This window comes from Euleptes europaea, chromosome 2 (assembly GCF_029931775.1).
Source record: "Euleptes europaea isolate rEulEur1 chromosome 2, rEulEur1.hap1, whole genome shotgun sequence".
Taxonomy (NCBI): domain Eukaryota; kingdom Metazoa; phylum Chordata; class Lepidosauria; order Squamata; family Sphaerodactylidae; genus Euleptes; species Euleptes europaea.
Window position 1 is genome coordinate 122073469 of NC_079313.1, and position 16021 is coordinate 122089489.

General features: G+C 45.8%; 1 protein-coding gene across 1 annotated transcript; it reads right to left on the bottom strand.

Annotated features, from left to right (window-relative positions):
* Window positions 1-632: 632 nt before the first annotated feature.
* LOC130473365 (1,25-dihydroxyvitamin D(3) 24-hydroxylase, mitochondrial) lies at window positions 633-15534 on the bottom strand. The gene is made up of 12 exons (XM_056844884.1): window positions 15268-15534; window positions 13633-13823; window positions 11592-11685; window positions 9665-9761; window positions 8014-8105; window positions 6892-7003; window positions 5643-5788; window positions 4390-4556; window positions 3876-3954; window positions 2039-2230; window positions 807-918; window positions 633-712 (listed from the first exon to the last, which is right to left on the bottom strand). The coding sequence occupies exons 1-12, from the start codon at window positions 15532-15534 to the stop codon at window positions 633-635; spliced, it is 1629 nt and encodes a 542-aa protein (XP_056700862.1).
* Window positions 15535-16021: the final 487 nt, after the last annotated feature.

Below are 16021 nucleotides of genomic sequence, written 5' to 3' on the forward strand. Positions count from 1 at the left end.
TCCCTTCCCCTCCCCACAACAGACACCCTGTGAGGTAGGTGGGGCTGAGAGAGTGTGACTAGCCCAAGGTCACCCAGCTGGCTTCATGTGTAGGAGTGGGGAAACAAATCCAGTTCACCAGATTAGCCTCTGCCACTCATGTGGAGGAGTAGGGAATCAAACCTAGTTTTCCAGATCAGAGTTCACCACTCCAAACCACCGCTCTTAACTACTACACCCCACTGGTGCTCAAGTGTGAGGAAGAAACCTTGCCAGTAGTATTAGTTAGAGAAGGAACCTGCTCAATAGTTGAGTGGGCAGCTTGCTCACTGGAAATTTATTATGGCCCAGATACATTAATTTACATAGGGTTGAATTCAATTATTCTCCTTTGCTTTCTCTACCAGAAGAGGTCTTAGTGGAAAGAAGTCATCAGATCCAACTTAGCAAGAAAGGAATTACTGAAATGCCTTCCAATCCTTTTCAAATACGTTAAGAGATCGGTGGCTTCTCTCAAAATGCAGACAAATTCTTTCCAAGTATTCTTACAGTTTCAGTGGCTTCCACAAGGCATAGATATGGCCACCAATGTGCAAGCTACCACAGAAGCAGACGGAAGTAGGCAAAGAAAATGTCTCAAATTGCACCCATGCCTACTGGGAAGTGTGCACAACTTTTTGAATTTCCCAAAGTTGTTCTTCAGGCAGGTCTGTGATGCTCAGGAACTGCCACACTGTCAGCAGTACAAACAGGACCAAAGATAGCTTGACTCTCCCATTCTCTGGGAACATGACCACAAAATTCCCCAAGGAAGCCCTTCTCTTTACCTGATCGTATTCTGAAGGCAACAGGGATTTCACGGTTGGGGATCAGGAGTCCCGAGTGCAGGGTTTCAACTGGCTTGTCATCGGTTGCAATAACCTGGTACTTCCGTACAACCTGCAAGAAAAAGAGAAACTAGTTGGGTCTCTGGAACTTGCCCATAGCAAGGCTTCCTGGGAACCAATTATTTTCAGCCTGTCCAACTGGGCGGAGATTTTTTTCTTTCTTTTTTGCCGTCAGGTTGGAGCCAACTAATGGAGACCCCATAGTGTTTTCAAGGCAAGAGACATTCAGAGGTGGTTTGTCATGGCTTGCCCCTGCATAGCAATCCTGGACTTCCAAGGTGATTTCCCACTCAAGAACTAACCAGGGCTGAAGCTGAATAACGTCTGAGATCTGACGATATGGGGCTAGCCTGGCAATCCAGGTTTGGGCAAATTTAATTTAACCAAAACTAAACTGGTAATTCTTGGAACTCACAAAATCTGTTTCTGTGCAAGTTATAATCAACAGTGCAAACCAGTCACAGTAAAATAAGGCTAAAGTCCCACATTTCAACAGGAGAGCCCCCTGACATGATGATCCTGAGGGTCAGCAGGCCCTTTAACAGAACAAGGGGAAAACTGGGAGCCTGCTGGGTGAGAAAGAAATTAGCAGAAATCGCTCCCCCTGCCTTCTCTACACTTCTGCTTCTTCCTCTGTTCTCAGTGGGATTTTTTTTTTGCTGTCAAGTCACAGTTGACTTATGGCTACCCCATAGGGTTTTCAAGGCAAGAGTGGTGGGATGTGGTTTGCCATTGCCTGCCTCCACATCACGATCCTGGTATTTCTTGGAAGTCTCTCATCCAAATACTTGCCAGAGTCAGGGCTGAGAGTGTGTGACTGAACCAAGGTCACCCAGCAAGCTTCCATGGCACGAGCAGGATTTGAACCTGGGTTTCCCACATCCTAGTCCGATACCTTAACCACTACACCACACTGGCTCTCCAGGATCTTGGGTGGAGGTCTTACATATTGCCTACTACCTGATCCTCCATACTTTAGATACAAGCTATTAACAATAGGTCTCCTTTAACAGAATTTTGTCAGAAAATGGGGAACATTCAGGGATTCAGCAAATCCCCTTTCCCTTGTATACATTATGAAAAGCAAAGGTCATGCGGCATACTTCCCCTCTCAATTGTGCTTTTTATTAAATTGAGATAACAAGAAAAAAATGGCGTAATGGCAAGCTTACCCAGAAGAGAGCCAAATGAAGCTGCAACTCAGCCAAACGGCGTCCGATGCACATCCGCTTCCCAATGCCGAAAGGAATGTGAGCGAACGGGTTGATGTTCTTTTGCAGCCACCGTTCTGGCTTAAACTGAGTCCAGTCGCTGAAGTTTTCTTCACAGCATCCCAGGATATGACTATTTAACATCAATACTGTCTGTAAAGATGAAAACAGCAGGGGTGGAGATGGTAAGTTCTGTTTTTGCTAATGGAAAAGGGCGGTGTGCGAGTCAAAGAAAATGGTTTTCTCCACCAAAAACCATGATACTGCATTGAAGCTCACAACATGTTACATTGACCATGTGATTGCCATAGGGATGCACAGCTGTGCAACAGCTGCAATGCCCCCTGTGAGAACTCGATTCACAAGTGCCACAGGGCCCAGTTCAGATTGGGACTGTGGCACGGGGTGGATAAAGGAGGGAATCCAACCTGCCCCCACCACTGTTTTCCTGACCTGAAATGGTCATGGGGTATGTTATTTGCCCTATGGGAAAGGTGCATGTGAACATACAGCCATCTGAGGAAGCAAATAATGCCCCTGAAGCCATTTCAGGTTGGGAAAATGTCACAGGGAAGGAAGGAGCACCCCCCGCCCCGGTGCCATGGTCGTGATCCAAATTGGGCCCCTGATGCTTCTGAACTGAGTTCCCACAGGGAACTCTCAGCTGTCATACAGCTGCAAGTCCCTGTGGCTATCACATGATAGATGTAACGTGTAGTTGGGACCTAAGCTTCATATGCAAGCAAAACAAAAACAAAAACCTGGAGAATATGTCTGGGGTTTCAGTTCAGGTTTTGTTGTTGTTGTTGTTGTTTAAAAAGGCAGTTACCTGCTTCTCCTTTAACAATGAAATGGCTATCGCAACACAGAATGTGTCTTGCCTGGAAGCTTTCAGCCTTTAAATACTTTCAGGTTTCAAACAAAGTTGCAACAGAGGTCAATATTTTGACCCTGGGTATGTCAAGCCTTAGCCAGCAGCCTACTTTCAACACTTGGACTCACCTGTAGGTTGCACAAAATAATGCTATAACCTTGTCTGAATTCACACAGAGACAGACCTTCCCTTATCACAGAAACATCAGGAGAAAGGGCTTTAAGAAAAAGGGCTGCTATCGACCCTTGCAAGGGCACTTATGTCTTTAAAAGAACATAAATTCAGCTAAGGACGTGACTCACAAGATGGCATCTCCATGTTGTGAAAAGGCTGTACCTATTGATTTTCTTTTTTTCTTTCTTCTGCCTGCCATGCAACTATTAAAGCCTCGAAAACCATGCTGGGGTCCTTGTCATTTCAGAAACTGTCAAGCTGACCCACACTGTAAAGTGATAAGAATACCAAGCCGGCTTTTCAAGCACGCTGGTTTGTCGCAACAATCGCAGTTGCAACCCTACAAACATTTTATGGCCCTTGCATCCCCCTGGACGAAGCACGCTCAACTGGGCGCTGGGCTGCAAATCTGTTGAGGGTCCAGTTCTGTGGTGCGCAGGGAATAATCAGGACAGGCAGGTCGAGCGGCTGGGTGCAATTAGGAGCGTTGCAATACAGCAACTGCAACGCTCGCCTGGGCAATAGGACTCAGCCCAGCATGCTACCACACAGCAGCTCAAAGTACAAAAGCAACAAAACACACACGTGTTTTGCCACACGTCCAACTCTTTAGGGATCCTCTCGAACCACATTCTTGCCACATTTACATAAAAGGAGCTACCCACTGACAAGGGATGAAGCACTTTTCGGGACGGGGCTGCGAGCGTTTGGTATGTTCAGCTGCTTTGGGTAGCGGGAACATATACTGACCCCTTTAGGAAGCGCGTAGTCACCAAGGACTGTTTCTTTGTCGAGAGTCCGAGTGGTAAATGGCACAGAGGGGGTCAGCCTAGAGAAAAATAAATACAGTCACTTTTATTATTTTTGCTCTTTCACGCCAATCGTACAAGATACTTCTAACAGAGGTATCGGATAGAAGGGAAGGCTTCAGTTCAAATGGAACCCCTATATCAATAGGTACTGTGCCTGAGTTTACCAAGTGTCCAGAACAAACAACGGACAAGGTTTATCTGCTAATGCCTTCTGCCAAGGATGGTGTGCATAGTTCTTCCCTCCATTTTACTCTCACAACCACCCTGTGAAGTACAGAAAAAACTGAAATTTTGCTCTAATCTTACCTACCAAGCTTCATGACCGGGCAGGCATTTCTACTTGAAGCGTGCTATACCAGATCAACCCGCTCTGTTTCTTGATACTGAAGGTTTCTTCTTCTTCTGAAAAACCATTCCTTTTTATGCCAGGAAGTGTATGCAGAGCATCTTACCTCATAGACTCTTTCAGGCAGGCCTTTAAGTAGGGCATTTGCTTCAGGTGTTCAGCGCTTGGGCTCTCTCCAGCCACGGGCGCACTCTGTATTTCCTCAAGCAGCTTCGCCTGGACGTGCGGGTTGCGTGAGATGTTGTAGAGAGCCCAGAGTAAACTGTTGGCAGTCTGAAACATTGGCAGATAAATGCAGCTCCTCAGAACCTGGCAGGCTCAGCGGTTAACATGACTAATCAACGGTAAAAAATTCCAAATACGTATAATTTTTTTCCACAGTGGGCTGTGGCTCGCAAATGTGTATACCACAATTAATTTATTAGTCACAACAGCTCTTTTGCCACAACTCTGTTATTTTGGCTATGGCGGACTCACAGCACCGTGCCCCAGGAATATATTTGCAGCTGTCTGCTTTCTATTATAAAAAAGAAGGCCAGAACCTAGCCTAGGATTGTGCAATGAATCGGGCCACCTGTTCTCTGTAGGAGTACAGGATTTAAGCCGCAAGAATGAGGATTTCTTATTCAGCTAAAAAGTTGGCTTACATAAAAGCTGGCTTGCATGTATGTAACTTTACATGGTCCAGGGACGACCTGACAAGTGCAGGTTTACATAACCTGTCATGTCGTAACTTGGGCCGCCACATGAAAGACTGGCTATCACTGTCAAATTTACCCTTCCAGCAAGGAGCTCAAAACGGGATTTGTGGGACTATCACATATTCACAACCACCCTTTTTGGCTGAGAGTTCAAGATGGCATATGTGGGACTACCTCATTGTATCTTCACAACCACCCTTTTTGGCCAAGACTTCAAGAAGGCTGAGAGTTCAAGATGGCACGTATGGGACTGCCCCGCTGTATTTTCACAACCACCCCTTTGGGGCGAGATTTCAAGATGGCCGAGAATTCAAAGTGGGATATGTGGGACTACTCCGTTGTATCTTCACAACCACCCTTTTTGAGCGAGAGGGGATGGCTTTCCAAAGATGCTGGGTGGGCCTTGTAGCCGAGTGGGACTTTGGACCCACATCTAATATATGGATTCATCCACAGTGGCTGTGTGAAGCAGTTAACTTTGAAAGAAGTATTACTTTCCCATGGATTTCAACAGCAAAGAAACCTGATCTGAGCCCAAAGTCAATTCTGTTCCTCTTTGGCCATCTGCCCCAAATCAGGGCCGGTTCCAGTTTTGTGTTTTTTTTGGGGGGGGGGATAACACGTTTTTCGTTAATGCAGAAAAGCAACATATGCTTACCGTTTCCACTCCTGCAATCTGAAACTCAGTGATGGCAGCATACAATTCTTTCTTGGAAAGCTGGTTCTCAAAATAAATATCACAAAGGAAATCTTCACTGGGATTGGCCGAGTATTTCTTCAGCCTGCTGTTGATGGAACGTTTTGCTGAGGAAGGAAAGGAGAAAAGCCATGAGTCATCACTGAGAAGTAAAAGGGGTCTTCCACATTTAAAAAAATTAAAATCTCCACACGCATAAAATGAGCATGTCAAGGAAAACCATCCTAGCCTAGCCTTCTTCCAGATATGATCAGCCGAACTCACTCTGCAGCTCACGGAGAGCCACGTTCACACTTAACCATCAACGAAAAGAGCCACATTTACTTCCATCCCTGGTAGGAGGCCTACACTTCAGGGAGGCTTACCTGACCCTCTGGCATTGTCCACTTCAAGGTGGGAACCACCTGCCAACCACAAACCCCACCAGGCGAGGAGGGCCTTGCCCACCGTCCTAAAACATGGGGCAGGTGCCACATTGTGGAACAGTGCTCAGAAGAGCCACAGATGAGCCACACGGGGCTCCCAAGCCACTCAATGAATATCGCTGGCTTTCTATGTTGGGGGTTTTTCGTTTTTGGTAGGGGATTTTCGTTTTTGGTACAGAAAAGCATTTGATCATTTAAGTCCCACACAAGAAGCTGCCTTATACGGAATCAGAAACAAAATCAAACAAATCAGTGTTGTGCAAGCTATGAAATTATCAAAACAAAACAATACTAGGCTATAAAGTCTTATGAGCTATATTCACAATAGATGACAATCAATGTGACAAGAAAACAAATAACATATAATGTACAGATAATGAGCGCAGTAGCACAAAAGCCCAACCCCCAACGGAGGTGAAAGCAAACCCGAGAGTTCAATAGGTAAGTCTGTGTTTATCTATCCCTTTAAAACATAAACACAGAGCTACTTTCTATCTTCAGACCCTTGGTCCATCAAAGTCAGTATTGTCTACTCAGACCGGCAGCAGCTCTCCAGGGTCTCAGGCAGAGGTCTTTCACGTCACCTACTACCTGATCCTTTTAACTGGAGATGCCGGGGCATGAACCTGGGACCTTCTGCATGCGAAGCAGATGCTCTGCCACTGAGCCATGCCCCCTCCCCTCCACCTGACTTTCCAATTTCTCTTCCAGTCAGAAGTTGGTAACTGCTTTTGCAATACAAGTTTTTTCCCGAGGGGGGGAGGTTTAAACCAGAACCAGTTTACCTGTCTTGAAGATATGGTCCCATGCCTTTGTGTGAGCCTGCCAAACTTTTGTGTTTAGACTTTTGTGGAGCTCAACCGGAGTCACCATCATCATCCCAAAAGTGCTCATCATCTACAAGAGAAAGGAGTAAATGTCAGTTTTAAAATATGCAAAAAAAAAAAAAATACAGAACGGAAGCAAAAGAGACAAGGGAGAGCTGGGACTTTCCATGGTAGCAGAGACCTGTGGTTTGACCAAATTGGCTGAACTTTTTAGGGGCCCCCAAGAACAAGCCAGAATGAGGGGCAAAATAAGTCATTGGTTCAAGACCTGACAAAGGAGAATTAGTCTAATGAAATACAGAAACATCACATAGATGGAAGAGCAGGGAAGACACCTCCCACCTCTATCCTGGATGTCTTCTTTGTTTGTTCATTTCATCAATTCCAGGTAGAATATATCATCTAGCCTAAGTCTGCAAAGTTTCCATGAATTGCTGGCAGGGTGGTTACATGGTAATTACCATGGAAACTGACAAGAGTAGGGAAAGCTTTAACATCAAGTATGTTAGTTCCTGAATAAAGAGAAGCTACCTTGCTAACTGATAAAATTCTGTTGTGCAGAACCCCTGAGAAGGAAGAGGATACTGCCCTAACAGAAGCAATCTGGAGATAGATTTGGTTTTTATATCCCACTTTTTCTCTACCTTTAAGGAGTCTCAAAGCGGTTTACAATCGCCTTCTCCTTCTTTCTCCTCACAACAGATACCTTGTGAGGTAGGTGGGGCTGAGAAAGTTCTGAGAGATCCGTAACTGCCCCAAGGTCACCCAGCAGGCTTCTCATGGAGGAGTGGGAAATTGAACCTGGTTCTCCAGATTAGAGTCCGCCACTCTTAACCACTATACCACACTGGCTCTCATACCTGGGAAGAAGGGGCTGGCCCCACTTCCCTATCTAACTAGCCTTTGCTGACCCTGCAGGGTTGTCTTCTTTTGTACACCAGACATTGCTTACTCAAACATGAATGACCCCCATTCCCTCTCAATGCAGATTGCACAGGATATGCCCATAAGGACCTCTGGACCTTCACTTCAGTATGGCGCATCAACTGTAGAACATGGTTAGAAAAGAAAACTTCTTACCGTCTTGATGGCCTTGATAAAGCTCAAACCTTCATCTCCCACCTTCTTCTGCAGGAGCCCAAACCTCTTCCCGTACAGTACCAGACAGATACCTATTTGGAAAACAGGGTCATTTATTCAGTGCTGTTGGTGTGTGTGGTCTTCTTTTTTTTAAACAATGTAAACACAAACAAATAGATACCCCTTTAGTTCCTTGCCCCAAGGAGCTTCCAGTTGAAATTCCAATCGTAGGGGAAGGGAAAAAAGGGACGACAGGGAATAAGTACAAGCAAACGAAGGTGCATATTGCTGTGTTTGCACACATCACAGGCTTCATTTTGTTTGACAATTAGGACTAAGGGAGAAAACTCTAATTTCTACACAACAGCATCCAGGTGTTCACCAGGATGCATCTTTTACCTTGACCTACAATATGAGAACCCACTTTTGAACCTGAAGAAGACGACGAAGAAGAGGGGTTGGTTTTGATACCCCACTTTTCTTTACCTTTAAGGAGTCTCAAAGTGACTTACCATCCCTTCCCTTCCCTCCCCACAATAGACACCTTGTGAGGTAGGTGGGGCTGAGAAAGTTTGGAGAGAACTGTGACTGGCCCAAGGTCACCCAGCAGGCTTCATGTGGAGGAGTGGGGAAACAAATCCGGTTCACCAGATTAGTGTCCGCCACTCAAGTGGAGTGGGGAATCAAACCTGGTTCTCCAGATTAGAGTCCACCACTCCTAACCACTACACCACGCTGGCTATGTATGTCCATCTTTCACCTTGTTTTTAAGAGCTAGGGAAGCAAAACAAACAGCAAAATAGGGTATCTGTACAAAATTATACAAAAGACAACATTTTGGTGAGCACACCTTGTTAAAAAGGAAGAGATAATATCTGTGGAATTTTGCTTTTCCTCACAATCATTTCTAAGTTTGTTCACTTTCTATTTCTGCCTGCAAGCATTTACTTCTGCTTTTCTTTCTCTGCCATTTCCACACACCCCCGCCCCAAACAGCGGGAGAATATTCTGGTCCCCATATATGGAGCAGGATGTACGCTCAACTTGGTTTTCTCTGGGGTCATCAAAGTCCATACTTTGCAGAGTTGTACTGCATTGTTTTCAATGGGTTTGCATTGATGCATTGCTCTAAACCAGAGGTGTCAAACTCAATTGTTACGAGGGCTGGATATGACATAAATACCACTTGGTTGGGCATTGCCTCGCCAGCCCAGATTGAGAGTTGGGGGGGTGGCGGCTGCCTGGCGGGCTTGCAGGCCAGATAAAAGCTCTCAAGGGGCCGGATCCGTCCCGCGGGCCTTATGTTTGACACCCCTGCTCTAAACTGTATCTTTTATTGTCCATTCTCATTTGATAGCTGGCTTCATACGTTTCTGGAGAGGTTGTGTATAAGTGACCGAAAATAAACAAACACGCTTTAGATCAAGGTGTGATCGGTTTGTGAGTCCTAATCCACCAATTGAAGATCAGTGATCTAGACTATACCCTATTACTATGTGGCTATTCCTAACCAATTGAGCGTTCAAAGGTACTTTCAGTTTTTCCTTCACACTGAAAAGGATCTGTCAAAGCCAGAAACTGGATGTCGGAAAAGAATCAAGCGTACAGTACAACACATCTAAACCAGTTTCGAATTAAAAAGAAAACTTACTTTCAAATGACCATTTGTTCAGTTCAGAATATAAATCTTCTATTTCTCCATTCTTGTTACAAAGTGTGTCCATTCGATCCATGAAATCTGCTAAAACCTACAAAAGAAACGTTAAAAATATCAGTGTAAATCACAAGTATACGTTGCTCGTTTTTAAAAAGTGTTGCAAAGTTTTCTGCAGCAAGTGAATGAATTATTTCCCCGCTTAAAACTCCAGAGAAAGACTTACACACAATTCAGTTTCGTCCTCCGAAAGATTCGTAAACTATTCCAAGGATTTTCAAATCGTTATTTGACTCACTAGCCCCACCTCCCGTCCATATGGTTTTTCATCCAAACCCTTCAAACTACTAACTGCAGCGTAATTGTCAGCAGTGGGGAGACCTGCCAAATTGTACTTCACAAATGCATCTTGGCCCCGATTTGTTTATAAGAGTAGGCGCTAAATATTTAAAGTGAAGCAACCCAACATGTAGCCAAGTCTACATATAATCTCTGTTTGGAAGTAGCGTAATCAATGAATAAAGAGAGGGATTCTTCAAATGGAAGTCCCCAAACTTATTGGGGTCCTTGCCCCCCCATTAGAAAGTACTATTACCCAATCAGACACTGTTTACATAGTGCATCATCCAAAATAAAGTTTCCAGATTGGTTGACCTTCCAACTACCACACTTTCCCGCAGCTCTCAGCCTTTTAAGTGACCTATTCTATTTGGCATTTGATCATCTTTTTTCTCTCTCAATAAAACCTTTTTTTGATTTTCAACAGATTTATTGGTTTTCATATTTTCAATCGGAGGCTGCCATTTTCCCTTCTTGTCAGAAGGCTGCTCTACCTAATCTATTCAACACAGGATTTAGCACATAGCCGTAAGATCAGGGCCAGACATACCCCCCACCCTGGCCCAGAAATTCTGAAGAACTCAAAAGCTTCCAAAATATTTTGTGTTATTTTGGTGGGTCCTAACAAGAAAAAGCAGGGCAACCAGGAACATCTGCTAACTGTACTGTATTTTTGCTCGACAGGGGAATTAGATCAAGGTTCTACCAACCCATCGGGGCTTTTTAGAAGGAGATAGGGAGAAGGACGCAAAGAAATATGCCATTTACAGTGTGATCGTAAAGAGAGTTACTCCCGTCTAAACCCATTCATTTCAATGGGCGTAGACTGGAGTAACTCTCTTTAGGGCTGCACTGAGAGTCCTATGAATGAATTTAGACTGTCAGTTCTTTCCCTTCAGTGAGTGCTGACATTTTCAGAGGACATGTGACAGAATGGTACCAGAATGTCTGAACATGTCCAGCGAGCGATGGAATCTGTAGCCACAACTTGTTGATTCAACCAGGGTTTTGCTACTTGGTCATGGCAAGAGCCAGTGCTCATGAAAATATCATGATTGTCAGTATCCACTCAAAGAGAATCCCCAAAGGGCATGTACATCTCCTGCTAAACTGGAGTTACACATTCATCCTACACAAGTGGTAGAGTCCTTCCTTTATTTTACCATTTGAGGCTGAAGGTGGAGGATTTTAATGCTCCCCTGCACACACACAAAATCCCCACACGTGGAAAACTAGCACATCACAGTGCATACATGAGCCTAGCATGCCAATTTCCTACTTATAGAACCACTTGCAACTGGAAGGGAAAAGGCCTTTTAAACAAATAAAAGTATCATTTTTGTGAGTGCATTCAAAAATACATTCCTTTAACTTGGACCTGAAATGAATCTGTGCAAGGAAGACTCTATCACACTGTTTTTTTCAGGGACAGTTTCTTGTCTGCCCTCCTCAAGCAATCAAAACACACACAGCAACCAGACTCATCGAAATCTTCAGTCGCGCCTGTGTCTGGATCGGTCTTAAATGACAAGACTATCTTATTGATTTGGAGGATAACATCAAACACAACTCCCCAATCTGGTACCTCGTTGATTTTGGAATCCAGCTTCACAATCTCCGTGGGCTTCATTAATTTCTGCTGAAACGCGCTTCTTACTCTCTGCCAGTCCTTCCCTTCTCTGCATGAAATAAAAATGCAAAGAGTTAAAGGAGATCCTCATTTTAAACAAGTCTACCACATTCATTTGCACATGTTCTTTCGATTTGGACATTTTTTGTAAACATTTTGGGGAAACTCCTGAAAAATGCCGCTAAATATAAATAATTACACAAACTGTACAACCCTATGCAGAATTACATTGTTTTAAGTGCACTGAAAACAATGGGTTTAGCCGCTCTGAGCCCTGCTTCAGTGGGGTAAGGGCAGGATAAAAATATAATTCAATAAAGAGTGTGACTCTATGGCATTGTAAGGGTTCTTTAGCCAAGACCCATGTTTGTAGGACTTACAAGTAAATGCTGATGCTTACCAAAAAAGTTTATTTTGGGCACCTCTTGGACCAAGTTATATGTTTTCAAAAAACCTGATCTTAGATTCAAATGCATCCTGCTTCAGGCTGTAATGCTTAAATCTGTATTATGTTTCCTACCCCAAATTTTGCATTTTCCTTTGGAATCAAACGGTGGCTTAAAATATACATTTGCTCTAAAAACACTTATCTCCCGACTTTCTCCTCCACACCAACAACATTCACAAGTGACACAGTAAGGTAAAGGGTGCTGTCCAGTCCCAACTGGCTCATATTGATCCCATGAAGTTCCACCGTATGTGATTGTCAAGGCAAGAGATGAGCAGAGGCGGTCTGCCATTGCCTTCCTCTGCAGAGTCTTCCTTGATGGGCCTCCATCCAAGTACTGACCCTGCTTAGCTTCGGAGATCTGACAAGATCAGGCTAGTCTGGGCTATTAGGGCTGCTACCGAGCAACATGATCCAAGTACAAAAGCGGTCTCAATCACATTTGCAACACTGGCTTTAGATTGGTATAGAAGGAACCCATCTTTAAACAAAAAGCACATCCTTAAAATGGTTGCTTAAGATGCTTAAAACAGTTTTTGTAATTCTCTGCATCTAAGGCAAAATATAAACATGTTGGCTAGAACAGCCATTCAATTTTAAATCATTTTCTGCTTTCTAAGACTCATTAACAACATTCACTGCTGACCCAGTCCAAATTAGCAGCCTGCTCTGATAATACAGTTGTTGGCAGTCCCCTTGCCTTCAAATAGGAGTGCAGCCCACTGATAGTTTGACACACGGCTTAGCGCACTTTGTGTTTAAAGAGGTCTGTAAAGCTTCCGCTGGCCAGAATGTACCTTAGTTTACTTTTCCATAGTCTGTTGTATATTTTAATAAATATTCATATATGGCTCAAAGAGCATGAGAGATGCTCACAGATTTGGGAGGGGGATGGTCACCACACATGAAAATCACTTCAAAGCCATTAAATATGGTGTTCAGCCTTGATCAGCGTGGATTGAGAAGCATGGAAAATTCAGGCTGTGTACTTGTGCCCTGACCTGGGTGGCCCAGCCTAGCCCAGTCTTGTCAGATCTTGGAAGTGGGCCCTGTTTGGTGCTTGTATGGGTGCCCAACAGGGAAGTCCAGGGTCCCGACGCAGAGGCAAGCAATGGCCAGCCACTTCTGAACATCTCTTGCCTTGAAAACCCTACAGGGTTGCTGTAAGTCAGCTGCAACGTGAAAGCACTTTCCCCCACTACTTTGCATCATTTCGGGTGCAATAACTAAACAAATCTAATGCAATCCACAGGGAGTTTGTGACACTTGGATAGCCCAACCCAGCCCGATTGCCTCAGATCTTTGAAGCTAAGCAGGGCTGGCCCTGGTCAGTATTTGGATGGGAGATGACCAACACCAGGGTCGCTACGCAAAGGGAGGCAATGGCAAACGACCTCTGAATGTCTCCCACGGGGTCACCATAAGTCAGCTATGACTTGACAGCAAAAGAAAAAAAGTGACATGGGGAGAGAAGGCGCATGGAAGCAGGACTTCTTCCCCTAAACGGGCCTTAGAGCCCACCTCTTCCCCAGCCCCATTCCCACTCACAGGATGAGCAGTCCGTAGCCCTCGTCCCTGTAGTCCCGGTAGGCTTTCCAGGGCTTGATTTCCAGGCGCTGCGGATAGGTGCTTTCCTTCCTATAGAGAGCCTCGAGCAAGCAGGGCGCGCCGATGTGCACCGAGTCAAAGGCGCCCAGTTTCATGCGGAAGATCTTGCCAAACTTGTGGTGGTAATCAGCCTGCAGGCAGAGCACACGGAAAGCTGCCTTCGTCAGACCCCTCGGTCCATCAAAGTCAGGACTGTCTATTCAGACCGGCAGTGGCTTTCCAGGGTCTTTCACATCTCTCCCTCCCCCCACCCCTTTTAACTGGAGATGCTGGGGACTGAACCTGGGACCTTCTGCATGCCAAGCAAATGTTCTGGATTCTCCCAGAAGGGGACAATAAGCCTGTCTGCTGGACTCAACGTGCTGATTTGGGCACTAGGGCCATGCCAAGACACTTGGTTAATCTAAGCGATTTCGCTGCACACTAAGAGAGGTTCACCCCCGGATGTCCTGCAAAGTCGCCGAAGATGCTGAAGTGCAGCTCTCAGGTTGCACCAAGATACTCAAGTGCAGCATTGCATGCAAGAGCTCCAGTGCTCACCTGTCATGCAAGATGAGCATAGGAGTTGAGGCAGCCCGCTGGGACAGGCAGCAGAGATTCTCTGGGGTTTCAAGAGGGTTTTTTCCCCCCAGCACCTGCTTCCTAAAATCACTTGAGATTGAACAGGGGACCTTCTGCATGCAAAGAAGACGACGAGTTGGTTTTTACATGCCAACTTTCTCTACCACTGAAGGAAGGCTCAAACTGGCTTACAATCACCTTCCCTTCCCCTCCCCACATCAGACACCCTGTGAGGTAGGTGGGACTGAGAGAGTTCTAAGAGAGCTGTGACGAGCCCAAGGTCACCCAGCTGGCTTCATATGTAGGAGTGGGGCAACAAATCCAGTTCACCAGATTAGCGTCTGCCGCTCTTGGGGACGAGTGGGGAGTCAAACCCGGTTCTCCAGATCAGAGCCCACCCTCCAAACCACCACTCTTAACCACTACACCACACTGGCAGGTGCTTTGCCATTGATGGGTTCTCAAGCCACTGCCTCCCCCAAAAGGAGCCTGGGGTGACTCACCAGCGTCTTTTTTTTAAAAAAATAATTTTTTAAATTGTTTTTCATTTAACATATCCACATGGAAACAATATCCAATAGTAAAAATAATAATAGTGATTAAAAAACCCCCAAGTAATATTACTAATTGGTTTTTGCAGGTTATCCGGGCTGTGTAACCGTGGTCTTGGAATTTTCTTTCCTGACAGTTTCGCCAGCAACTGTGGCAGGCATCTTGAAGATGCCTGCCACAGTTGCTGGCGAAACGTCAGGAAAGAAAATTCCAAGACCACGGTTACACAGCCCGGATAACCTACAAAAACCAATGAACTCTGACCGTGAAAGCCTTCGACAATAATATTACTAATTTAACAATAAAATGACTTCCCCCTCTCCCTCTCCCATCTAAAAATAAATTGTATAAACTTTTGCTAAGGGAACTAATCCCGATAATATTTTAATTAACCTGTTCTTATCCGACCCAACATTATTCGATCAGTACCCAATGCAAAAGGAACACCAAGTGTAGACTCACCAGCGTCTCGTGCTGCTTCTTGAGGCCGCCTTTCCGCAGGATCTGGACCAGGCTGCCCACCAAGGGCCACTTGGTGGGGCCGGGCAGGGCGGCGAGGGCGTGGGGCGAGCGGAAGGGGCACGCAGGCGCCTCCTCCTTGGGCTGCAAGGCGCACGCCGACGAGGTGGGCAGCAGCTGCTGCCGGTGCGGCGGGGGCGGCGCGCGGCCCGGCCGGCGGCGCTCCAGCAGGGAGCCGAGCAGCGGGGCTCGCTTGCCAGGGGTGGCCATGGCTCCGGGCACGGGGCGGTGGGGCAGGGCAGGAGAGCGGGCGGGACCGGGGCACGTGGCCCACTGCACACCTGCCGCCGGAGCCTCGAACCCGAACTAACCTCACCTCGTAGAAAAGGGCAAGAGTCCAGTTGCACCTTCAAGACGCAGAAGGGCAAGAGTCCAGTTGCACCTTAAAGACTAAGAAAGGCAGAAGGGCAAGAGTCCAGTTGCACCTTAAAGACTAAGAAGGGCAGAAGGGCAAGAGTCCAGTTGCACCTTAAAGACTAAGAAGGGCAGAAGGGCAAGAGTCCAGGAGCACCTTAAAGACTAAGAAAGGCAGAAGGACAAGAGTCCAGTTGCACCTTAAAGACTAAGAAGGGCAGAAGGGCAAGAGTCCAGTTGCACCTTAAAGACTAAGAAAGGCAGAAGGGCAAGAGTCCAGTTGCACCTTAAAGACTAAGAAGGGCAGAAGGGCAAGAGTCCAGTTGCACCTTAAAGACTAAGA

What these genes read in the sequence shown, in the direction of transcription:
- LOC130473365 (XM_056844884.1), bottom strand. Translation starts at nt 15,534, where the DNA reads ATGGCCACCCCTGGCAAGCGAGCCCCGCTGCTCGGCTCCCTGCTGGAG. An exon ending in AGATTGCAGGAGTGGAAACG is followed by an intron (nt 4,557 to 5,642) that starts GTAAGCATATGT and finishes CCAATGTTTCAG; the next exon opens with ACTGCCAACAGTTTACTCTG. An exon ending in TGCCTGAAAGAGTCTATGAG is followed by an intron (nt 3,955 to 4,389) that starts GTAAGATGCTCT and finishes ATTTTTCTCTAG; the next exon opens with GCTGACCCCCTCTGTGCCAT.